At 44.1% G+C, this 25,905-nt stretch overlaps 2 protein-coding genes across 2 annotated transcripts in view; one reads left to right on the top strand and one right to left on the bottom strand.

Annotated features, from left to right (window-relative positions):
• GNB4 (G protein subunit beta 4) overlaps nucleotides 1-5,299 on the bottom strand; it is a 120,808-nt gene extending 115,509 nt beyond the window's left edge. Inside the window, exon 1 of the mRNA XM_084638449.1 lies at nucleotides 5,189-5,299. The gene's annotated coding sequence lies outside the window, so the exon portion shown is untranslated. The remainder of the gene's footprint in view (nucleotides 1-5,188) is intronic.
• Nucleotides 5,300-8,022: 2,723 nt separating this feature from the next.
• On the top strand, nucleotides 8,023-23,769 carry ACTL6A (actin like 6A). Its single transcript, XM_084640178.1, has 14 exons — nucleotides 8,023-8,195; nucleotides 12,012-12,088; nucleotides 12,272-12,446; nucleotides 12,911-13,011; nucleotides 14,893-14,990; nucleotides 15,710-15,804; nucleotides 16,031-16,137; nucleotides 16,222-16,311; nucleotides 17,426-17,487; nucleotides 17,835-17,949; nucleotides 18,322-18,402; nucleotides 19,550-19,645; nucleotides 21,886-21,972; nucleotides 22,713-23,769. The coding sequence occupies exons 1-14, from the start codon at nucleotides 8,171-8,173 to the stop codon at nucleotides 22,791-22,793; spliced, it is 1,290 nt and encodes a 429-aa protein (XP_084496304.1). The 5' UTR covers nucleotides 8,023-8,170; the 3' UTR covers nucleotides 22,794-23,769.
• Nucleotides 23,770-25,905: the final 2,136 nt, after the last annotated feature.

The following is a 25,905-nucleotide window of genomic DNA, read 5'->3' as shown; positions in this document are numbered from 1 at the left end:
GCTAATTCTAATTAGCTTCTTGGCTGTTTGAGGAAAATAAAGATTAGTGGTGGCAATGAACTGTTTCTCTTTGCTTGTTTACAGTAAAAAATAAATAGCTAGTTTCTAAAAATAAACAAACATGAAATAACAGGATTATTGTGGCCTGCTGCCTTTTTTATATATATTTTTATATTCTGATAAAAATAACATCCCACACCACCCTCTTGTTTTTAGCCAGCAGGCCTGTGCCACATAGCTAATTTTCATCGTAACTTATATCTCAGTGCAAGTAGTACATATTGAAGTTTCCCCACAGGCAAAAGTTGACATGTCAATGGCTCAAAAGGAGCTCACCATCTGCCGATCTTGTCAGCTTCTCCATTATATCACATAGTCCCCTGACAGAATTTGGGAGAACCAACTTCTGTCAATTTCACTTTCAGGGGAAATTGTCAGAACTCAGTGGGCCTGATGCTCTTCTCATTTACTCTGGTGAAAATCAGGAATAGCTCTGTTGAAGTCAAAACTGTATAACTGATTTGAGAGAAGAATCAGACCCCCTCTGCACACAACTATGCAATGGAAAAACTAAGAATTTACATAATCAAGATTCTGACCATAGACTCAGACTGACCACCTGACTAAGAATTTACATAATCAAGTACATCAAGATTCTCACCATAGCCACTAAAAAACTATTTGTACCAACTATCTTAATAAGCAGTATCAAATATTGTACAGATCTTATCTAAAACCCCAAAGACTTTTAATATGGTGCATACTGATACAGATCTATGCTGCCACTGTAATTTAGCAGCTGGCACTTCTGAATGCTAGTAGTGGACCTGCTATAGAATATAGATTTTCTGAGTACAAATATTCACAGAGAGAAGCTTGATTCTATTCTTCCCTGTATACATTAATGTCTCCTGCTTTACTTAGTGTGGATAATTTCTATCCAGCAAGAAAAGTTTGTCCTGTTCTTGTTGCAGCCCAATGAGGCTGCATACAGTCATCACAATGGAAAACTGGTACTGTAAAGGGGAGGATATGGTGGCCATTGGAAAGTGCCCTTAAGTGAAACACAATAAGACCAACTAAGATTTTACAATTTGGCTGACTTTTCTCAACGATGCTGATGCAGAGACACAGGTGGCCAAATTTACTCTTCTTGGTACCTTACTAACCCAGTTTTATTATGAAGTTTGTAACAATCTTTCCATTGTTATGGGATTATAAACACCTTATTTATGTTCAGTGATTTGTATAATGTGCACTACACATCCTCAGATGTGGCTGCAATATGCTTGGTGCAGCTAAGGTGAGGGGGGGAAGATGGCTTTAAGCCACTTCTGTAACTCCCATATCATGGGGTCAACCCATTCTCTGGCATAATTTAAAACAGCCAATAGTATGATGGCTTTTCCAACAATGGGAGATTGCTGGGACACTCCAGCTACACTCCTTCCTCCCCAGAAACATTTTACACTGGGGGCCAGGATGTGGGGTGCAACAGAGAGATAGCTACATCAACTCTTTGCCACCCAAGGATTTCTCCCACACCAGGGGAATTCTCATCTGGGCAGATTTATAGCTACCTTTTTGTCATTATTATTATGGCATAAAACAGGTGGGAATGGAGGTGAAGATCTGGTTCTCTGTTTCTTTTTCTTTTTTAAATAGAGATCATAGAAAAATGATAAGAGGTTTGAACAGGTTCTTTTCGGGTGGAGAGAGGCAGAGCTTTTCCCACATGGACACAAGAAGACCTAGGTTACTGTATACTGAAGCCAATGTTCACGACTTTTTATTTTGAAATATAGTAGAAAAAGTGCTGCTCTAATTTGCATTCCACAGAATTCTTATATTATGTTGATCACCAGAGTGGTCCATTCTTATTCAGTCACCTGATGTCTTTGCCAGGTTAGCGTAGAACAAGCATAGCTGGCTGAAAACGTTAGGAGACCAGTTAAGGTAGCTTTCCACAGTACAAAAAGGGGAGCAAAGATCTGGCCTTAATTGTGTCCACACACACAAAAGTGTTGAACTTCTAGATCGGGGTTCCCAAACTTTTTTCCCTGAGGCCCACCTGTGCAACTGCAATAGGAACTGCAGTCCACTATTAACACTTCCTGCTGCTTTCTGGAAGGGGAAGGCACGGGGTGGGGTGGGGGGGAAGAGCAAGGCTGCCCAGGGTGGGCAGTGACTCATGCTGTTTTGGGAGGCGGCTGAACCTTTAAACTGTGACCTGCCCCGCACTATCAATGTATACAGTTTGATAGTACACCCTCCCACCTTGCCCACCCAGCAGGTGAGCCATCATCCCATCAAGCTGATCAAGTGGAAAATCAAGCAAGCGGCTGCTGAGCATGTAGCCTGGCCTTCCCAGGCAGCCACGCATTAGTCAGGGAGGGGACACCGCGGGGCGTGTGCAACCCCTGACCTCAGCAGGGATCAGGACCAGCAAAAGGACAAAGGGGCCAGGCAGGTGCCACAGCCAGTCCCCACTGACACCCTCTGCTTCAGCAGCCTGAGTGCCTTGAGCTTGTCACCTGACAGTCCTACCCCACCTGACAGTCACCCAGTCAACACCTAGCATGCCTCATAGGCAACCCCTGCCCGGGAACGAAGGATGGGCTTGGGGGCTGCCAGTGCCAAGCAGAGGCAGATGCTCAGGCCGGGCCTGGCTGCTACCTTTGACAGTCCTGATCAGGGTATTGTCCAGGTGGAAACAGAGCAGCATCACCAAGCCCCAGTCCATGCAGGTGCTGTGAGGCCGATACTCAAGGGGGCCTGACAGCCACGAATCGCAGCGTGTGGCAGTTTGGAGCAAGAATGGCTGTGAACCCTCCAGCCACTCTGGGATCCACATCCTCTTGGGGCCAGCCCCTTTTCCTTGCCTACTGCCTCCGTTTTGCCCTCTGCCACCGACCACAGGGGTGCTGGGCTCCTCCGGCCCTGGGAGGGAGCCATGGCCAGCTGTCACTCTGTCCCTGTCCACTTCACAATGCTCCCCCCCCATACCCTCCCCAAACTCCACCCATGGCTGCACCAGTGGCCCACAGTTTGGGAACCCCTACTCTAGATGAGGCATAAAGCAGTCTATAGAAGAGAGCACAAAACCAAGAACAAGGAACTCCTGAGCTGTAATCCCTGTTTTGTCAATATCTTGAAGTGATTTACCCAAGGTCACACAGTATTTCAGTATCTGTGTTTCCCGCTCTGTAAAATGGGCATAACAAACCTTCCTAGTGCATTTGTGAAGGTTAATGTTTGTATGGTGCAGCGAAGACATACAGCTGAATGGCAGGATGGTCCAGTGGTTGGGGCAATAGCCTACGATTTGAGATACCTGTGTCCAATTTCCTCCTCTGCCACAGACTTCCTATATGATCTTGTGCAAGTCACTTAGCCACTTTGCCTCAGTTGCCCCTTTGCAAAATGTAGATAATAGTATTTCCTTACCACACAGGGCTGTTGTGAGGATATATACTTTAAAGAGTGATGGGGTCTGTACAAATGCCTTACATAAACAGATAGCATTATATACATACTAAGGATTTAGATTGGTTAGTGTAACCACAGACACAATTTTGATTCATGTAAACATCTAAGTCCTTTTCTGAATGCCACAAAGTGGTGAAACAGGCTAGGATGGAGGAAGAGGAGAGACACTGTCAATGACCCATTGTCACTGTTGGTCTGCTGCCATAATTTTAAAGCTGGCAGTGCTAGCTGGAGGAGGAAGTGGAGTGACGTTACCAGCACTAGCGTAGTGTTGTAAGGAGAACAGAAGACCACTGACCCAGTGAGGCAAAGCAGTTTGCTGAACAGCAAAAACAAAAAAACTAATCATGCTGTTCAGATATAAAGTGTAGTATTTGCTACACGGTTTTGTTTTAGTAGAAACAAAAAAGCATCTTATTGGCGGCTTTAAGAAATTGGTAAATAAAAAAACCTCAAGAAAATGATCAAGATCTCTGAGACTTACAGACCTTAGTGGGAAAGAGTCATTCTTAATTATCCTGGTGTAAACCCAGAGTAACTCCAGTGAATTTACTGGAGTTACTCCAGATTTACTCCAGCATATGTAAGATCAGAAGTCATCCAAATAAGATGCCTGTGGCTTGATTCTCAGCTGCCTTGTACTTTGTGTAGCCATTTACAATTATGTGAAGTGAGTGCAAATCTGGGTAAAATGTTACCAAATCAGAAAGGCAGTGCTCTACACCCTTTTTCCAGTGTAAATGACTACACAAAATGCAAGGCAATGTAGAACCAGACTCTATGACTCTGACCTAAAGAATTTACAATCTAAATACACACATACAGGGCTGGATATTCCAAGCAGGCTGCAGAGCATTCAATTCAGGTCCAAAATTGCAGGCTTTTTATCTGTGTTCCCCCAGTCCTGGGGCTGCCAAGGACTAGCCTCATCTCCAGGACAAATAGAAGCAGTGTTAAATCTGTTCTATCATGCCCGTACTGCTAGCAGTTCTCAGTGGCCATTTCGACACCCAGGGATCAGCTGGACACAGCCACGCCCCAGCCACATGCCTTTCTCTTCTGCCACACCTCTTCAGCTTGCGGGGCGGGGGGTGGGTGAGTGACATAGGAGCCATTTTGGTGGCTCTTCACCATCTAAGGATTCCCCTATGATGGAGCAATAATCTGGGTATCACTAAACTGACGTTATAGTTGCTTGGCATTGCCAGAGCAGCACAAGCAGCTCCTGTGCAGAAGAGGATCTGGCCCAAAATATTGTATGCTTTCCACGAAGCATTATTTCAGTCATAACCTGGAAAGATAATATCTAAGGATAAATCCTTTGCCATTACAATTCCACATTTTCAGAATTCTCTTTATTGCAATAATCTCTTCCTCCAACAACCCTCTCTTGTGTACTAGTGCCCCATGCTGGAAATCATGATAATACACCATCAACAAAAGGTTTCATAAGACACATAAGGGGTGCTCGGTAAACTGACTTTTCATCCTACATCTAATACAAAATAGGATTTACATTTATCTCCCTCATCCCAGTATGTTGTACAGTTTGCACTTTTGTTAAACTTTACAGTGATACATATAAACTATGCATTTCTTCTCAATGACAACAACAGGATAAGCTGAAATTCTGAAATAATTTTCCCTATTAAAGAAACAGAACCAGAGTACGTTAGATGAAATTAAAGGAATCACTTACCCTTAAAAGCTAATACATCCAACCATCTCCTGGTTCTCTTGCAACTGTGGCTTGTTGTTTTTCGTCCTAGTTGTCTCCTACTGCTCGGTTTTAATATTTCCTCTGCATTTCAGTGTCATTGGTGTAGGAGGAGACTTAAATTGAGGCCATCAATCATCAGCCCACCTTAGTGTGCAGAAGGCTGGGAATTGTAGTCCAAAATGCAAACATCTAGTGTACTTCTTTTCTGACTTACACTAGTATAAATTGGGAGTAACTCTACTGAAGTCAATAGAAATACAATTTTGAAAGCTGTAAGTGAAAGGAGAATCTGGCCCATTACAATTAGATTCTTTTTGTTATTTTTCTTGCTTCATTGATTAAAAACATTTTGTTGAATTAGAACATCTGTAATACAATAAAAATTTCTGATAAAGCGGTTTAAGGGAAAGTTTGGACAGGCCACTTGGACAGGTTGGACAGGCCACTTGAAAAAAAAACAACTTTGTATGTATTTTGATAGATAGCTTTAATACTAAGTAGGCTGTGCCATGGTCTTCTATCTCTGGGTACATGTACCCTCTAATGTTTTCCTCAGGGCAAAAAGGCAAGAAATGCATTTTAAAACATTAAACAGTTATATTTCTGTCTAAGTAAACTATGACTTATTTAAACAGTGCAAGTAACATACACAGCTCTTTACAGGTAAATATAAAGATGATGGGCTAAGTCCTGTTCTCGGTTACACCGGTGTAATTTCTAAGTAACCCTACTGACTAGAGTGAAGTTACTCTGAATTTACACTAACGTAAATGAGATTTGAATCAGGTCCAAGATCTTTGCCCCAAGGCACTTACAATCCAAAATTAGACAGAAAACATAACCAAGTGACACTGCGTGTACATTAAGAGGGTGGGGTAAACAAAACAAGAGCCAACAGCATTCTTTGAGGCTCACTTTCCTGAAGAAAGTAAGAGTAAAAGCTTACTGTTTTCTTGGCTCTCTCACTTTCTTACTATTATTTTTTAAATGTATAAATTAATTAAGTATCATTCTGTGAAGGAATAGCCTTGATAGGCTTTGCAAAGGAAGTGACTTTTAAGGAGGGATTTAAACACGATGAGACAAATTTCACCCTCAGATATTTTTACAGAGCTTGCACCAAAGTCAATGAGTTTAAGGGGAATTTAGGTGGCCGGGAAGTGCAAGCTGACAGAGTGTTATGCAGATTTTATTCTCAGTTGGAAAAGGAGGCTTATGGGAAAAATAACTACAGCAGGGAAAGTGGTACAAGGAAAGAAACATGGGAACAGGAGAAGAGGCCAGGGGGAGCACAGACAGTCCCAGGAGCAGAAGTGGTGGAGAAAGGGAACAGCGAGCAGTAGAAGAAAATAAATTCAGTAAGGGAGGTAAACTGGATTGGGAGGGGTACTTGAGAAACTAGAGATACTAATGGTGGGGTGGAGGGCAGTGACCTGTTTAAAATGTTATGCACTTTTTATTAGAAAGGCAAGGTGGGTGAAGTAATATCTTCTATTAAACCAGCTTCAGTTGGTGAAAACGACCTTCTTTCAGGCTTACACAGAGCTAATCTCCAGATCTGGCAAAGGTACTCGGAGGAGCTGGAAATGATAGCTTGATGTAAATGAGAAAGCTGCTTAGGCAAAGATTGTAACTTGCTAAAGTTAGGTTTTACTAGAAAGCATGTTATTTTGTTTTGCTTTGCTTGTAACTATACTATCCCAGTCTCTCTTTCTCTTGGTTACTATCACTTACATCTCTTCTTAATAAATTTATTTTATCAATTCATCTCAGTACTGTTATACTAAGGTAAGGCATGCATCCTCAGCTGCACCGACAGGCTGGCTTGAGTGCATTCTGTCACTTTGAAGAAAGCAAACGTGGCAATTTTTGTGAATGGAGAATGCACGCTGCACAAAAACATCAATGGGGAGCTTAAGAACTGGGTTTCAGTGAATGTTACCTGCAAGATAAAAGAAAGGTAAGCAGAGTCTCAAGGAGTTTGCTGGTGATGCAGACAGACTCCTGTGGCAAGGAGCTGACTCATGCTGTTTAAGCTCCAGCAAAGCTCTCTTTGGCAGAGGGGTAACGCAGCAGCTTACTGTTCAGGGCACCCCAAGAGAGCATTACAACACTACAAAAGCACTTTTTTTTTTTCACTCCTCAGGCCTTTTGTGTCCCTGACGTGGACAGGTTTGGCCAGTTATCAACTCCTTACTCAAGCCAGCCCCAAATTCCCTTCTCTAGCCCCAAAACACGAGCCTGCCCCAAAATACCCCTCCTAGCCTCCCAACACCAAAATGTTTCTCCCTAACCCCAAACTACACCCCCCAAACACCCCTCCCTAGCCCCCATAACCCCATCCTGCGCCAAAATACCCCTCCTAGCCTCCTAACGCATCCCTCCACAAAATGCCTCTCCCTAATCCCCAGCTACATCCCCAAAACACCCCTCCCTAGCCCACAAATCCCAGCTCCAGCATACCTTTCCCTAACCCCCAGCCAGCCCCAAAACACCCCTCCCGAGGCCCCGACCTCAGCCAGCCCCAAAGCACCCCTCCCTGGGCCCAGTCTCCACCCCATCAGCCTGACCCCAGCCCCCCTGTCTTATCAACGCCTCTCCATCCCCGCCCTTTACCCCCAAGCCCCGCCCAGTCTCTCTGCTGACCCTACCCGCACACTGCAACCATTCTTGCTTCCTTCCCGCTTTTTCCTGGCTGGGATAGGCCCCCCGCTCGCTCGGCCCGCCCCTTGCTAGCCACGATTGGTCGTTCACTCTCGGGTAGCTCGCAAGCCGGCGTTGTGGTAGGTGCTTTGGGAGACCAGGCGCGCTCCGTTGGCTGGAGGGGAGAGGGCAGCAGGTTCGGTTCCGCCGGCGGTGTGAGTGAGCGCGGGCCAGCCGCGCACTCGGCTATTGTTGCCAGAACAGCTAGTTACCGGGGGGCTGCCAGGACCGCGGCGAGAGACAGGCCCCGTGGCAGCCATGAGCGGCGGGGTGTACGGGGGAGGTGAGTGCCCGCCCATGGAGCGCCACCTCCGAGCACCTGCTGCTGCTCCGCCAGGGCTGTTCCCCACGAGCCGCCGCCCGAGCCCCTGCCTCCTGCTGCTGCTCCGCCAGGGCTGTTCCCCAGGAGCCTCCGCCCGCCCCCCTCCGAGCCCCTGCCTCCTGCTGCTGCTCCCCCAGGGCTGTTCCCCACCAGCCGCCGCCCGCCCCCCTCCGAGCCCCTGCCTCCCGCTGCTGCTCCCCCAGGGCTGTTCCCCACCAGCCTCCGCCCGAGCCCCTCCGAGCCCCTGCCTCCTGCTGCACCCCCAGGGCTGTTCCCCACCAGCCTCCACCCGCCCCCCTCCGAGCCCCTGCCTCCTGCTGCTGCTCCCCCAGGGCTGTTCCCCACCAGCCGCCGCCCGCCCCCCTCCGAGCCCCTGCCTCCCGCTGCTGCTCCCCCAGGGCTGTTCCCCAGGAGCCGCCGCCCGCCCCCCTCCGAGCCCCTGCCTCCTGCTGCACCCCCAGGGCTGTTCCCCACCAGCCTCCACCCGCCCCCCTCCGAGCCCCTGCCTCCTGCTGCTGCTCCGCCAGGGCTGTTCCCCACCAGCCTCCGCCCGAGCCCCTGCCTCCTGCTGCACCCCCAGGGCTGTTCCCCAGGAGCCTCCGCCCGCCCCCCTCCGAGCCCCTGCCTCCCGCTGCTGCTCCCCCAGGGCTGTTCCCCAGGAGCCGCCGCCCGCCCCCCTCCGAGCCCCTGCCTCCTGCTGCACCCCCAGGGCTGTTCCCCACCAGCCTCCACCCGCCCCCCTCCGAGCCCCTGCCTCCCGCTGCTGCTCCCCCAGGGCTGTTCCCCACCAGCCTCCGCCCGAGCCCCTCCGAGCCCCTGCCTCCTGCTGCACCCCCAGGGCTGTTCCCCACCAGCCTCCACCCGCCCCCCTCCGAGCCCCTGCCTCCTGCTGCTGCTCCGCCAGGGCTGTTCCCCACCAGCCTCCGTCCGAGCCCCTGCCTCCTGCTGCACCCCCAGGGCTGTTCCCCACGAGCCGCCGCCCGCCCCCCTCCGAGCCCCTGCCTCCTGCTGCTGCTCCCCCAGGGCTGTTCCCCACCAGCCTCCACCCGAGCCCCTGCCTCCTGCTGCTGCTCCCCCAGGGCTGTTCCCCACGAGCCTCCGCCCGCCCCCCTCCGAGCCCCTGCCTCCTGCTGCTGCTCCCCCAGGGCTGTTCCCCACGAGCCTCCGCCCGCCCCCCTCCGAGCCCCTGCCTCCTGCTGCTGCTCCCCCAGGGCTGTTCCCCAGGAGCCTCCTCCCGCCCCCCTCCGAGCCCCTGCCTCCTGCTGCTGCTCCCCCAGGGCTGTTCCCCACCAGCCTCCACCCGCCCCCCTTCGAGCCTCTGCCTCCCGCTGCTGCTCCCCCAGGGCTGTTCCCCACCAGCCTCCGCCCGAGCCCCTGCCTCCTGCTGCTGCTTCCCCAGGGCTGTTCCCCACCAGCCGCCGCCCGCCCCCCTTCGAGCCCCTGCCTCCTGCTGCTGCTCACCAGGGCTGTTCCCCACGAGCCGCCGCCCGCCCCCCTCCGAGCCCATGCCTCCCGCTGCTGCTCCCCCAGGGCTGTTCCCCACGAGCCGCCGCCCGCCCCCCTCCGAGCCCCTGCCTCCTGCTGCTGCTCCCCCAGGGCTGTTCCCCACCAGCCTCCGCCCGAGCCCCTGCCTCCTGCTGCTGCTCCCCCAGGGCTGTTCCCCACGAGCCGCCGCCCGCCCCCCTCCGAGCGCCTGCCTCCCGCTGCTGCTCCCCCAGGGCTGTTCCCCACCAGCCTCCGCCCGCCCCCCTCCGAGCCCCTGCCTCCCGCTGCTGCTCCCCCAGGGCTGTTCCCCACCAGCCTCCACCCGCCCCCCTTCGAGCCCCTGCCTCCCGCTGCTGCTCCCCCAGGGCTGTTCCCCACCAGCCTCCACCCGCCCCCCTCCGAGCCCCTGCCTCCTGCTGCTGCTCCCCCAGGGCTGTTCCCCACCAGCCTCCGCCCGCCCCCCTCCGAGCCTCTGCCTCCTGCTGCTGCTCCCCCAGGGCTGTTCCCCAGGAGCCGCCGCCCGCCCCCCTTCGAGCCCCTGCCTCCTGCTGCTGCTCCCCCAGGGCTGTTCCCCACCAGCCTCCACCCGAGCCCCTGCTGCTGCTCCCCCAGGGCTGTTCCCCAGGAGCCTCCGCCCGCCCCCCCTTCGAGCTCCTGCTACTGCTCCCCCAGGGCTGTTCCCCACGAGCCTCCGCCCGCCCCCCTTCGAGCCCCTGCCTCCTGCTGCACCCCCAGGGCTGTTCTCCACGAGCCTCCCCTGCCCCTTCTGAGTTCCTGCCTGCTGCACCTCCAGGTCTGCTTCCGAGCCCTTGCCTGCTGCTGTATCCCCAGGGGTGTTCCCCACAAGCCTCCCCCCCCGCCCCTGCCTCTTGCTGCTCTCCCAGGTCCCCCTCCAAGCCACTGTCTGCTGCACCCCAGAGCTGTACCCTATGAGCCTCCCCAGGCCCCCTTCCGAGTTGCTGCACCCCCAGGGCTGTTCCCCATGAGCCTTCTCCTGTCCTCCTCTGAGCCTCTGTCTCCTGCTGGTCCCCCTCTGAGCCCCCGCCTGCTGCACCCCCAAGCCTGTGATCTAGTTTGTCCATTACATTTGCTGTCACTTCCCACAAAGGTTTGGGCTGTCTGCAGCTTCCCCACCCCCCATCCATGAACTTTTCTGTTCCACTCTTCCCCTGCAGCTCTTCCCCACTTAATGCTGCTGTAGTTTCCCAAACCATGAGCCTCCTTGCAGTCGTTCTGCTGCAGCTCCCCATTTCCTGCAGCTCTTCCCCTTCCCAGTTATTTGCTGCTGCTCTGGTGCATAAAGTGACAGCTTTCCTCTAAGCAGTTCTCTCAGCTGAAGTACAGCTGTATTGCTCCACCCATGAACACCTCTCTCTCTGTTACAGCTCTGCTATATAAAACTTAGTTTTCCCCACGTAGTTCTTCCCATCACAGCTATAACTCCATTCAGGTTTCTCTGCTACGGAAATGCACAACGCTTCAATATACCTTGAAAGTTTTCATTAAAATGAAAAGCCTAACTAGTTTGAAGGCCTTAGTTTCTGTCTTTGGTAAATTTCATTAAAGCTTTTCCTACTTCTTAGAACTGTCAGACAGCCAGATTAGTGGTGTCAGGCAACATTTGGTGCTGTTACGTTGCTGGTGGGAAATTCAGGTTAGCACTACAAGAATAAAGATTTATTTGGAAGCCAAAGTATTATAGTCTTGCACCGGAGCATCTCCTGTACCCAGCGCTACAAGATTAAAGATTTAATTTTGCCAACCTGGACCCCAATCTTGTTGAGCCGATACAGAGCCTCTTTGGGGATCAGTGCTTAAAAGAATGAATGTATTTCTTAATTTAAACATAAGTGTCTATAGACTGTTACATCTAGTTTTAACTTTTTTTCTGATTAATTTCTAATAATCCAAGGAAGTAGAGACCCATGTAACTTGCTGTGTGGGTAAATCATAACACATTCTGAAAATCTCTTCCAGAAGATGGTTCAATATTTTTTTTACTCTGCAAAAATTGCCTTTTTTGCTTATTTTGAATGAAAGTACTTTATTGATTATTTAGTTAAAATACAGCTGCTTTTTTGGATCACTCTTGTGCAACTTAAATTTCTGATAGAAAATGTTCTGTTCTTTGCCAATTTTAAATCCTGGTTAAAAGTTGTGGTGGTGATTTGCACACATGTTTAACAAAAAGTATCTTGGCTTGTACATTTTAGCTGGTAAGCACAGTGATTTTAGTTTTTGTTACATGACTGTAATAATTACTGACTGCCTGTTTACTAATAATTCTTACAGATGAAGTTGGGGCTCTTGTTTTTGATATTGGCTCCTATACAGTGAGAGCTGGCTATGCTGGTGAGGACTGTCCAAAGGTAAGAGTCATTGTGATCGTATAAGATTAAAATGTAAAAAAGTATTATACGAGCCAGCAAACAAGTTCTGAGTTAGTAGAAAATGTTTTTTAAAAAAAGTATAGCTGAAATGAAAATAGTACTTTAAGTAAGTAAAATACACGCTGTGTAATTGCCATACCCTGCCCACATTTTACATTGCAGGTTGACTTTCCCACTGCTATTGGTGTGGTACTGGAAAGGGACGATGGCGGTACCCTGATGGAAATAGATAGTGACAAAGGCAAACAAGGGGGCCCTACTTACTACATAGACACCAATGCACTGCGAGTTCCAAGGGAAAACATGGAGGCTATTTCACCCTTAAAAAATGGAATGAGTATGGTGCTCTGTCTTTCCTCTTGTTCTTAAAATCTGATCACTAACTTTATATTCAGCTGCAAAGTTACATCTGTCATATACAAAATATATTAACATTTCATTTGCATGAATACTCTTGGCCTAAAAGTGAAAAACATTTTATTCTAAAGTTATTTTAATTATCAGGCTGTGAACCTTTGCTTGATCTGAGGAAAAACTATAGAGGTTTTCCTCCATGTAATGGGTTGGAATGGGTCCCATCTGATGATGGTGGTGGGGAAAAAGAAGGGGATGAATATTATCGGCACAGTAAGCAGTATAGAATTTTGTGAAGCTGCTGAAGTGTGTGAATTTTTAAGACTGCTGCTCAGTAGAAAATTGGTTGGTTGATCTATGTTTTTAGATGACTCACTTAACAATGTGTCTTTCTGAAAATGCAATAATATTGTCTAAATTTCTGCAACTGCTTTAACATTTTTACAGTTGAGGACTGGGATAGTTTCCAGGCAATTTTGGATCACACATACAAGATGCATATTAAATCTGAAGCAAGTTTGCACCCTGTCCTAATGTCTGAAGCACCAGTGAGTAAAAGCATATTTCCTGTTTTGAAATGTCATAATGAACAAATTGTCATTGGGATTTAGGAATGTTCTAGTCTTGTCTGTACAAACTTTATACAGAATTGTAAGTTAGGAGTGCTGAAATTTTTAGAAAATTAAGAGGAGGTAACTAGAGCCCCGTGCGGATACAAAATTTGTATCCACATCCAATCTGCAAACATGGATATAAATCTGATGTCTGCAGATTTGCAGGGCTCTAGAGGTAACAATTTAAAAATACTCTGCCGGATTATTCTCTGTGTTTTATTTTTTGTTAATTTATTTTTTTGTCAGTAACTTGAAATGATAACCACTCTTATGATATAGTACATATTGCCCACTCTCTGCTCAAATGAAGATCGCATATTTCAAGCTGGATTTCCTCTTAGAGCCTTTGTTTTGTAATAGCTTTCTCTTGTTTCTTGAGGAGGGTGGGGGAAATGTAAAATTGTAGGTGATCTTTTATTATACTAACTAAAAATAGAGATGTTTTTGAAAATCATTCATTACATCAAGCCCTTCAAAAACAGAACCAGGGAGAGTAATACATATATTGGCAAAGCTTTTACCTTGGTTCTCTGGATTACTCAGTGGCTTCATAGATCAAATAAAAATGTAGGAGTAAGAATTTAAGTAGACACGTAGACTGCAGTTCCCCACCTTACTGTGCTCTAGATTACAATGCACAATACAGGAATCGAATATAAACCACAGAGGGTGTATACAATGAAGATGAAGCCTCCTTTACATACAATTATTGCAAATAAAATTTTTCCACATTAATGTATTGAAAGTGGTGGCTTGAGAGGGTCTGGATAGGTTCAGGTAGGGGGGATTGAATTGAGAATGGACACCTTTCACTTTTCAGCTAGCAGTTCAGAGGCACTTGGATATTACAGGGAATGCATGCTATAGAAGTATAAACAAAAATAAATCCACCCAAGGCTGGTACTAAATTCAAGTTGGTGGTGTTTTGAAGGCTGTGAAATGAGTTCTTGGTTTCACTCTAGTTCTCTGTGTATAGATGTCCACGTAACAGAACATACCACCACAGTTGATCTACCTGAAACTGTCAAGAAAGCAGCTACTAAATGCATAGGGAGACTATGCTACCTTCCTACTCCTAAACATGATCCCTCTAGAAGGGTTGAGGTTCAGTGATGGAGTATGGAGCAGTCTGCATTGGGGGTTGCCTGTTCAATAGCTAAATGAAGGTCTTCAGTCGGACTCCTAACATGAGGGCTAAACTCACTTAACAATTAACTTAGAAGAAGTTCACAGTAAAATGGGACTTCCAATCCACAGGTGTGTCTTAGCACATTGTGTTTGCCTTTGCTTTAGTAAAGCTGTGGTAAGATGCTTTGAAAGCTGGGAAATCTGAGTTCAGTTTTCTCCCTTGGGCAAGCCACTTTACATCTGTGTACATGTACATTTCCTCATGTAAAACAGGGGTAACACTTATTTCACAGGAGTGTTTTGGGCTCTTTCATAAAGAGCTTTGAGATTCTGGTATGGAAGGATTTCTAGAAATTTATTATTTTAATAGCTTAAAGTTGAACCCCCTGGAAATGCATGCTTTTAAATTTCAGAAAGTCCTCCTGTGTTTGTGTATGAGTCTGCAATGAAATGCTTGTTGCACAAAAAGTGAATTCTCATCTAACGAAATAAAATTCCAAGAATATATATATTTGTTTTGCTTTATGTAACTTTGCAACTGCTCTTAAACTACAACTGTAATAATCCTAACTTTCTTTTTATATCTTTCTGGCATCCTGTGAGCATATAATAATAAATATAATGGATCTTGACGTAAACGTAATATTTCTGTTTTGTCTGTTTACCTATTTTTTTTCTCTTTTGTAGTGGAATACCAGAGCAAAGCGTGAGAAATTGACAGAACTGATGTTTGAACATTACAATATCCCTGCTTTTTTCTTGTGTAAAACTGCAGTTCTTACAGCGTATCCTTGAAATGTTGATCCATGTATTTTTCCAAGAAATAAAGCAAGCTTCTTCAATGTGGTATTATTAGAATAAGATAAGTTACTCTTTTCTTTCTAACCAAAATGAATATTTCGTAACCATCCATATGGCTGATGTGAACAGGATAGCTTCCACTTCTGTGTGTTCTCCTTAATTCTCAACTTTGAAAACCCCTTGGTGTGATTCCTGTCCTGGGAGACAACTTCTTCTAGTGTATATTTACAGCCTATGCTATTTGTTAGAGCTCAGCATGCCTAAAATGGCTTTGCTCAGATTACTAAAATGCAGTAATTTCTGTCTTCAGCAACAGAAATCTTCTGAGATCACTGATTAAGCCTTACACTGCATTATGTAAATATCTTAAGCTAACATGTACATTTTAATAGGCAGTTCAAAATCTAAATAAAATGGGAAATATTTTATTTAGAGATTTCTGCAGAACACTTCTTTGATTTTTATATAATTTCTCATCCAAGGAGCTCAAAAATCAGTTTGCAACCATAAATAAATCTTAACATGTATGCGAGGTTGGTACTTATTACCCTTATGTAGAGGGGTAAATGGATGAACATAGCAAGTCACTTGTGAGGCTAGGAATAGAACCTTTAGGGTCCTCGTTGCTAGTTGTGCTCTAACTATTTGACAAAACTCTCTCCCAAGTAAAAATTCTGTCATTCTCCCTAATCCTTTTGATTAGCTTTGCTAATGGTCGATCCACAGGCCTGATTTTGGACAGTGGGGCAACTCACACCACTGCTATTCCAGTGCATGATGGATATGTACTTCAACAAGGTAAAAAGTTTTACAGATGTAATAATTTATATACTGTGGTCATCACATTAAGAAATGTGTTTTATTACTAATATTAAAAGAAAATGTGGTATCTTTGAAAAGGGAGAAACTTGTGTTTGTGGAAGGTGGGAGAGGGGCTATTTTTGTTTCAAATGAACAATTCATTGCAGACATTTTGTTCTGTAAGGTTTTGAACGTAGTCCAAAATTCTATTTATATTTTGTAGGCATTGTAAAATCACCCCTTGCTGGAGACTTTATTACTATGCAGTGCAGAGAACTGTTTCAGGAAATGAACATAGAGCTAATCCCTCCATATATGATTGCATCAAAGGTGGGAAAGTTAACTGGATTTTAAAAGTGTTCATTTTTCAGAGTGTAGATTGTTGACTGACTGTGTACTTTTCTACAATCACAGGAAGCAGTTCGTGAAGGATCACCAGCAAATTGGAAGAGAAAAGAGAAGTTACCTCCGGTCACGAGATCTTGGCACAACTATATGTGTAATGTAAGTAAATCCTTTCTTCTCCCCGGCCCACAAAGAGATCCCATTTGCTACTGTATATTCCAGGAAGCTTTTTGTGTGAGAAAATTAGAAAACTTTCTGCCTAAAAAATAGGAGAGGACCTTCTTCTTCTTTTTGGGGGTGGAGAGAGGATAAATTTTTTAAAATCAGTTTAGCTGCTCTTTCATCTTTAGAATATAATTCCATCAGATAATCTTTTTGTCTCCTGTTTAAAACTTGCGAACCCTGAAAATTCTAGGGCATTAGGGCTTTACTTCCTGGATAGGCTTGTAGGAGTGGTTTTAGTTCGTGCTGATGTTTACAGTTAGATCTGATTTTTTTTTTTTTTTTTAATTTTAGTGTGTCACAATAAAATAGTTACAAGGGTAAAAGCATGGAGCGTGTATGTATGTATGTATCAAATCTTGGGCACTCATACTTGCCATCGCCTTTAGTGTTCCATTTTTTAATGCAATACAGAAGATCATTGCATGTGATGGGATAAGTTCCTAACTAAGGAGTTACCATACTGGGGTGCACCTTTGTAATCCTAAATCAGATTTCTCCTCCCACAATTCCTTTGTGGGGAAACTGAAGCTCTGTCTTGATAGTCTGCAGGTCTGGTCTTTCGTGTTGTTGCAGTGATATTGCTGAGCTCTTGGTTCTCCACTAATTAAATCTTCAGCTCTCAATTAGGCTTTTATCATCCAATCATATTCCCAGACAGACATGGCCAATGAAAATCCATGATAGCTGTGATCAAGTCCAGCCTTCATTAAAAATTCCTGAGGGGAAATATTCCGCTGTCATTATGGGAGTTGCCCTAGTTTCTGACTTCTTTAAAACCTATTGTGCTTGAAACAATACCTCTTATGATTGTGAACAATCCTTAGTTTCTAAGGATTTAGTACAGCAAATTACCTATGTACTGAAATGCATTCATGGCTTTTTAAAGAAGCTTTGCACATATTTTGTGCACTCAGTGTTTTGATTCCAAGTTTACTTGCTTATTGTTTAAGGCTTTTGTCCAGTTTCACATTTATATAATTCTAACATAGTACTGAATTCTGAACTGGAACCCTAATAACACCTTTTCCTTTTATTCTTCTCTCCATAGTGTGTAATTCAGGATTTCCAAGCCTCTGTCCTCCAAGTGTCAGATTCAACCTATGATGAACAGTAGGTCATTGTATCTTTGTAAAACTAGTAGTATGCGTATGTCAAATGTATTTATCAGAGTAGGAGTCCATGGTTTCTATTGTAAGGCTTATTGCAAAAGTATGATGTTACACAAAATCATTTATTTTTGGAGTTAGGAATACTGTGAATAGCTGGATTAGAGATTACACTTGCCATGCCAATGTGCATAAATTCTAATAACAATCAGAAAGATTGCCAAAAGCACAGTCCATATTAAAATTTATTCTATAGCATCATAAACAAAGAATTCTGTTTAGACTATTCACTGCATTGTGATTTAGCATCTTTACTTTCTGACCAATGTTCTGATCAATATCAACCTCCAGGGTAGCTGCACAGATGCCGACCGTTCATTATGAATTCCCCAATGGTTATAATTGTGACTTTGGTGCAGAGCGTCTAAAAATTCCTGAAGGACTATTTGACCCTTCCAATGTAAAGGTAAAACCATGAAAGTAGTACATTAAAATTTGCAGACATATACTTTATTATGAAGCCCTTCTATGCAGCCTTTCCCTTTATATGTGGTCACAGTATGTTATGATGGCACAAAGTATGAAGCTATGTTTGTATTTACACTGTATGCTCTCCAGGGCTACCTATGTTGGGGTGCGGTCATAGAAATGCACTTCAAGATATGTGGTTTTCTTTAAATAAAACTCGTGGTGCTGAGATCATGGTGATGTATGAAATAAAAATTTAGATAAATTAAAAGATTTGTCTGCAGAACTTTTTAGACCCTTGTTCATTCACTGCTTTAATGTGCCTTGCTGTTTTGAAGCACTGATTTGTGATTTACTAATTTTGTTCCAGGGCTTATCTGGCAACACAATGCTGGGTGTTAGCCATGTTGTCACCACAAGCGTTGGAATGTGTGATATAGACATCAGACCAGTAAGTGTTAGTCAGACAGAAAAATATCTATGCTTAAAATAATTCTTGTGTGGTTACAATATATTTTAGCTATGAAATTTACTGAAGAGGCATGGACACTTGCCATCAGTTAAAATGGAAATCTTGACCTCTTGAGGTTATGTTGAGGTGCCTATACATTATCATCTACATGTTGTGTAGCTATTAGGGGAATATGCAGATAAAACATAGATGAAGATAGTGTTTCTCAAACCATGGGAACAGCTAAGTCAGATTCTGACTTCTGTTGCACTGATGGAAATGCAGAGACTCCACTGAAATCCTGAGTTACTCTTGTTTCGCACTGGTGTAACGAAACAGATAAATAAAATGGCATGTTAAATATCCAGAGTTTGATGACTCTGCAATGTGCAGTGGGTAGCTTCAAACTGTCATTTTATGTTTATAGCTTTTTGTGATTATTCATCCCCAAATATCTGAAGATTAAATAGTTTCTGATATTAACTCACTGTATGGTGCAGGTGGAAAAACAGAGCATAAAATTAAACTTCTCCATTTTTGCTTCCACCAACACCATCTGTTGAAGAGCATGCAACATTTGGCTGTGTGCAGTTCTGATGTTGGCTGCACCTGGGTTGGTCCATCCATTGCACTTCCTTAATTGCAAAGTCAAGCTGGCTGGGTAGGCTGTGTTCCGTCTTTGGCAACTGTCATATTAGTGAATGGAAATAAAATATTGATACTTTTTTTTTAATGGGGGAAAAAATCCTTCCTTCATGTGTTCTTTGTGGATGGTATTTCTAGTTGTGCATTCTTATATCTCAGTGTGTGTGTGGGGGGAGATAAGGGGGAGGTGCACGCAGAGGAACATGGGGAATATGAAAACAAGCTGATCTAGAAGTACTAAAGGTTAAAACAGTAAATAAAAGCCATTTAGAATCAGTCATCAAACTGCCTTTTCCCCCAATGTATCTTTTAAAAGTATTTTTTACATGGTAGAATACTGATTGTACTAATAATGGTGTAACTTTGTCTAGATGTCAAGTGTACTTTTACTGCTGATCATATATACTTATGGCATTTTCTTTTCTCTATATTATGAAAACAAACAGATGTTTCCAAAATATATTCAGAATGAACTCTGTGTGTCACATTTTTCTCTTTCCAGGGCCTCTATGGCAGTGTGATTGTAGCAGGAGGAAACACTTTAATACAGAGTTTTACAGACAGACTGAACAGAGAGCTCTCTCAGAAAACTCCACCAGTAAGACAGCTTATTAAATTGCTGCTTTGGGTCATTTTTTTTGGTCTTTTTTTCCTTGTACATGCTGTTGCATGTTATGCACACCCTGTCCTCCTTAGGGTAGGTTGGGGTAGTGATACCACCGCAGTGACGGTCCTTAGGCTGAGAGCAGCACGGCCCAGAGGCCGGAGTCATTATGGCAGCCCTCGAATACAGGACTGCGTGGCCTAGTGGCCAGAGTCAGGGAAGTGGGCCACCACCTAAGGGTGGGTAGCAGCCGGGTAGGGGGACCCAAGCCCTCCCTGTCCACTGGGTCCCAACCCAGGGCCCTATTGGTGACAGGAGTGGCCATCACCCAGTCAGCAGGGAATCCTACTGCAACACACTGACTTTGCTTGGTTGTTAGATACCACTCCCTCCACCTTCCTGGGCCATTTCCTACCACATCTCCCATGGGTAGCAATCCATATAGTGCCTGGGTCTTCAGGTTCCCTGGCAGGGGTAACTCCCTGGAAGTCCAACTCCTGGGGATCTGCTGGAGATAGCAGTCAACCAGTCTGGTCCCTGGGTTCTCTGGTTCCCACAGTCTCTGGCTGTAGCAGCTCCTAGCCTGGAGCCTCCATCAAGCACCTTCTCCCCTCAGTAGTCAGTCTAGAACAAGCTGGGCTGCTCCCTTTTATACTGAGGCAGCAGTTAGAGCATGCCCAGCACAGTCTGAGAGGCGGGACTTCTGCTGCTCTTAATGTGGAGTTAACCTTCTATTGTCCGGTGTGGCGTATGCACACCCTGTCACACATGCCTATACAGGCACTGACTGCTGTATTGCAGCTTTGATTTCATTAGGATTATGCAGTGGCCATAGAATGCTTTTTTTTTTTTTGTAAAAGGCAGAAGTGAGAGATTCACTGAAGTGTTAGCACCTCCATTGTGTTTCTAATTCTCAGTTTTTTTGCAAATGTAACTAATCTGGTAAATAAGTAGTATTATCCAATTAGTATGTATTGGGACAACTGAAGGTCAGATGTCACAATTATGAAGGCTACAAAAGTAATCGGTGTAATCGTCAAGATTGGAACATTGGGGCTTGCAGGCAATCCAGTTTTGTGCTCAGACTGTTTGACCAAGCCCCTTTTTAGCTTTAATGACTAAAGCAGGGTCACAAGTTGCAGACTGTTGAAAAAACGTATCCTGTTTCAAAGAAACTCAATGCAATTTGAAAACAAGTAACAGCATAAAGCAGACTTCAGCAAATACTTAGCTAGTTTTAAAATACTGCATGTCTATCTCTACTTTCAGATAACGATTCTGGTTATTCTGGGCTGTGTAACTATTCCGAAGCCATGATAATTTCCCCTAATCATCGCTCGCTTCTGTTGTGTTGCAGCTAACCCATTTCCAAGGATATTTCACTGATTCAGTTTGAGCTCATATTAATATAGAAGATTTTGTTCTCTGTGGATTGCACACACAAGTCACAGGCTACCAATAAACAGCAACCTGCTACTTTATTTAACCTGTAATTTTGGGAGCACTGGACTCCAAAGTGCAAATCAGACAAGCTCCAGATTAGAGAAAATGTAATAGAATTACCGTATATACTTGTTCATTAGCTCATTAGTTTATAAGCCGACCCCTCAAGATGGATAGGTTAAAAATAGTAAAAGCTGTATGACCCTTTCATAAGCCGACCCTGTATTTCAGGGGTTGGCAATCTTTGGCTCCTCGCCTGTCAGGGTAAGCCACTGGTGGGTTGGGACGTTTTGTTTACCTGGAACATCTGCAGGCATGGAGCCCCTCAGTTCCCTGTGGCCGCGGTTCACCGTTCCCAGCCAATGGGAGCTGCAGGAGGCGTGTCCCGCAGCTCCCATTGGCTGGAACGGCAAACTGCAGCCACAGGGAACCGAGGGGCTCCATGCCTGCAGACGCTCCAGGTAAACAAAACGACAATGTATTAGATATTCAATTCAATGATTTCATAGAGTTTAAAATCATCAGATTTTGGTGTAGACTTGTTTATAAGCCAACCCCCACTCTTTGATGCGTCACTCTTTTACCAAAAATATTCTGCTTATGAACGAGTATATACGGTAGTATCTTTGACCTGTGTGGCAACAAATGAATTAAACACTTTGAATATTTGTCTGTAATGCAGTCCTAAGACCTCTTCCTCCCCATCCCCTTCAGGGGAAAAGTTTTGAACCTTCAGTTGAGCTACCTATCAGTTTGACCTTGCTAATGTGTGTTGTTTTTTCTCTGTTCAGAGTATGCGGCTGAAGTTGATAGCAAACAACACAACAGTGGAGCGGAGGTTCAGTTCATGGATTGGTGGTTCCATTTTGGCTTCTCTGGTCAGTAAACATACATAGCTTTGGGAAGGGATACTGAGCAGCATCTTTAGCTGAAAACCTAATTCCACAGGAGTCTTATTAGTGATGAAGTGAGCTGTAGCTCACGAAAGCTCATGCTCAAATAAATTGGTTAGTCTCTAAGGGGCCACACGTCCTCCTTTTCTTTTTGCGGATACAGACTAACCCGGCTGCTCCTCTGAAACCTGTTGTTAGTGATTTGAGTTTCATAGCAGCTGCTGCTCCTGTAGTAGCTCTGCTGAGCATGGTGTGGGAGGGGAGAAACCTGATGATAAAATAATGAATACTCTGTGCATAAACCTAAAGAATCTTAATTAAGCTCCTTTCCTTGCCTCCAGAGGGGAAGGAGGTGGAGCTCCTGAGGTATTCTCTTGCTGGATCTTTAGAAAACTACACGCCATCTAGAGCATTCTAAAAGTACTAAACTTGAAGGATCAGGCCCAAAAATACATCTAAAAAGCAAGTTGCTGAGCACACATGAGACAAGGCTAGCAGGGAGTAGTTTAGTAATATCCAGAGAGGGCGTGGAAGCAACAGTTCATGTGACAATCTTCCCTAGTTGCTTAACATGCAAAACCCAGTTTAAAGATACATTTAGATAGCTGGAGCCATGGTCCTGTGCTGCATCCTGAAAAATATAAAGGCTGGTTCGCTTTTCATGCGGTTAGAGCTAATGGTACCCTAGGTACAGCACTGAGTTGTTGTTTTTTCCTGTTTTACAGGGTACCTTTCAACAGATGTGGATCTCTAAACAAGAGTATGAAGAAGGAGGGAAGCAGTGTGTAGAAAGGAAATGCCCATAGACCTCACACTGTGAGAAACTGCTGCCTTCCCGATGCTCCTTATGTTTCATAGCTTTAGTGTACTCAGGAATGGGATGGAATCTTTTGTAGAAAGTTTACACAGTTTTGGTTTTTTGCATACTTCAAGATCCATTTTTACAAACCTTAGATATTGTTTAAAAGGCTTAACTGGTCCTGTCACAGAAAATGGATGTTTTATCCCTTGAAATGCAATAACTCTTATAAGTATTTTATAATTTTGTATAAATGTCTATTTTCTCTAAAAATCTTTTCCTGTGGGTAGCTTTACAGGTTAGCTGGTAGATGCAATACTTTGAAATGCCCTTGCATCAAATTTTTTAAAAAAAAAAAAATCTTGTCTACTTTTACAGATCAGTCTTCCCTGTTGATATGCTGTCCTTAACAAATTACTCTAATTTCTTTTAAAAAAAATAAAATGGTCCTGTTTTCACACTTTGAGCAACACTGTTTTTCAGCAAGCATTCATACTCTTCTGTAATAAACAATCCAGATGGAAAACTATTTTTTATACTGAAATTTATCGTAAGCAGCCCAGTTCAACATAAATTGTGAAGCTGTTGCAACAGCACTAGTCTTGTAGCGGAAAATGTTCTCTTGATACTTTCCTCTTTCATGCTGTACTATGAAGTAAAGGCCTAGAATATAGGCTGTGTATAAATTTGGTTCTAAAACTACTATGAATAGAAGTGATTTCATTTCAGTGAATGTACAGTGCTTTCCACCTTCAGAGGTATGAGAATGTACTTAGCTTGGACAGCGTGTGTGATCTAGGTAAGTAGTGTCCTCATTTTAGAGATTGGGAACCTAAGGCAGAGAACAGTAACTGCCTAAAGCCACAAAGGAAATTTTGTGTCAAAGCTTGGTCTACAACTTGAGACCACCTGGCTCTATTCTGTATTTTGCCTCCACTCCTGCCATAATGAAGTTTTTGGTCCTGAATTTTAAAATTCCCATTTGTAAATCACTACCTTTTTGTCCTTTAAACAATTAAATAGCCATATGAAAGCTCTTGACACCCTAATGATTAGGTTTACAATCTAAATGATAAACCAATACCATAAAATAGTCATACAGGAAATAAATGAACACAACTAGCCAATAACTTAAAATCAAAATGCTCCTTCATCTCCCAGGAACAGACCCCTTAACCTCCCTGCATGCCTCATCAAGTAAATGACTTTAACAGCATGCCTTGATGGTCATCAGTTGGGCTATTTTGGATCAAAGGGAGAGACCAAGTTCCAGATTCTCAGGGCTGGTGGAGAACACTGCTAGCACTGCCCTCTCTCAAAACAAGGCAGGATCCAACTCAGGTACCTCTGACTGCAACTGCAGTATGGCATACAGAGAGGGGAGAACATTCTGGCAGTCAGGATGGGAGAAACAAACTAACTAGGAGAAAGTTAAATGGTGAAAGTAAACAAGACTCTTAACTGTTCAACCACATTCAAGTGCCATTAGTGAAATGTCAGGATGTACGCTGGCAAAAAGGCAAGATGAAGTTGACTTATTATTACTTCCTAAACTTAAGGAGGAAAACACTGAGGCAGAATGCCAGAGCCTGTTTGTTGTGTGTAAATAATGGAATAATTTATACCCCTCAATCAATTATAGAGTGAGGGAAAGCACACTGTGTACTTTCTTCTAAGGACAGAAAAAAATTATAGTATAATTAAAAAAATCACTCATCTGCAAACAGTTAACTTGTGGCTTTCTCAGAGCAAAACCAATTCACCTCCTTAAAAACAAACCACTCCCTGCATTTTTTGCTGTTCATCCTTTATGCTACAGGGGGTATTTAGGAAGGCTAACTTTTTCTCAAGTATTTGATTCTATCACAGCCCATCCTATTTTATTCCATTACTTTTGTAGGTGGTGGTGTTAAATGTAGCTAGTTTTGTGGAAGGTTATGTTTGTAAACAGTGATTCTGCTTTAATTTTGTAAAAGATTAAATGAGTGGCTATTGGTATGCAACTCAACTCCTGTTCACTATGAAATAGAGTACTAAAGATGAATAAGTTCATGTCTCACCATCTCTCTAGGTAAAAGTAGAGTTTCACTTAGACAGGAATAAGTTCTCTTCTGCCTTGACTGGGACAATTAATTGAATCTAAGGTGGTTGTAGCTGCATATAACATGGTTGAATCTAGCCACATTTGTCCTTTCCTTCAAAGCTACTTCTTTCAAACAGGTACTACTAACTGCACTCTTAATTTTTGATTTATTTCTTAACTAAACATTCTGGAAGACTGAAAGTCTTTTTTGTAAGGGAATAATTGCCTTCTGTACAGATACAGATTTTAGGCAGCTCAAGTTACATACACATTTTCAATGCTGTAGAATTAATTTGTCCCCTGTCAATTAAGTCTCCATAGTAGATCCCTGTACCAGTTGTATTCAATTATCAATTAACAGCTAACAAATGCTTCTGCTACAACCATATGAAAATATTTCACTTTTCTAAATATCTTTATTATTATACCTAAACTTTAATTAGCAATGTTGTCCTTAACTTGTTACTTAGATGTCAAGTGTTGTGCTACTAATATTTATTTCTGAAGAATATTTGAAAGCTTTCCCCTGCCAGGAGCTGAGTTAGGCTGCAGGCTCTAATGTGATAAAGCAAAGAGCCAGTAACTTACAAAAATAAGTATAAGGCTGTTAGAAAATGCGAACATTTCCACTGAATCTACCAAAGATAACCAGGAATCTAGCCTATGCTATCCTCAAGCTACTCCCTCCTTACTAAGAAAACTTGGACACAGCTATCAAGCCAGATTTAAAATTAATTTGATAGAGAACTTCTCAAACTTACCATTACTTTCTGTAGAGATGTTCCTCTTGAGCTTTCTATTCCTTTCCTAACCTACTTGATTTTACTGTAATTTTCTGCCTAATGCATTTGTTTTGTTGTACTTAAATAGGACAGTTGAGTGCATTGGACAGCTGCTATAGCTTGTATAATATGCTACACTAAGTGTTAAGTGCAAAAATAAAGGGAGAGAAGACCTTCATTAAAAGCTAAAGCAGACATGTCTACAACTGCCTTGATTGCAATCTCTGTCTTGCATATGCTTTTTTACTGTTAAG

This window comes from Lepidochelys olivacea (assembly GCF_965140295.1).
Source record: "Lepidochelys olivacea isolate rLepOli2 genome assembly, chromosome: 9".
In the NCBI taxonomy this organism is placed as follows: domain Eukaryota; kingdom Metazoa; phylum Chordata; order Testudines; family Cheloniidae; genus Lepidochelys; species Lepidochelys olivacea.
This window is presented reverse-complemented; position numbering and strand designations above follow the sequence as displayed.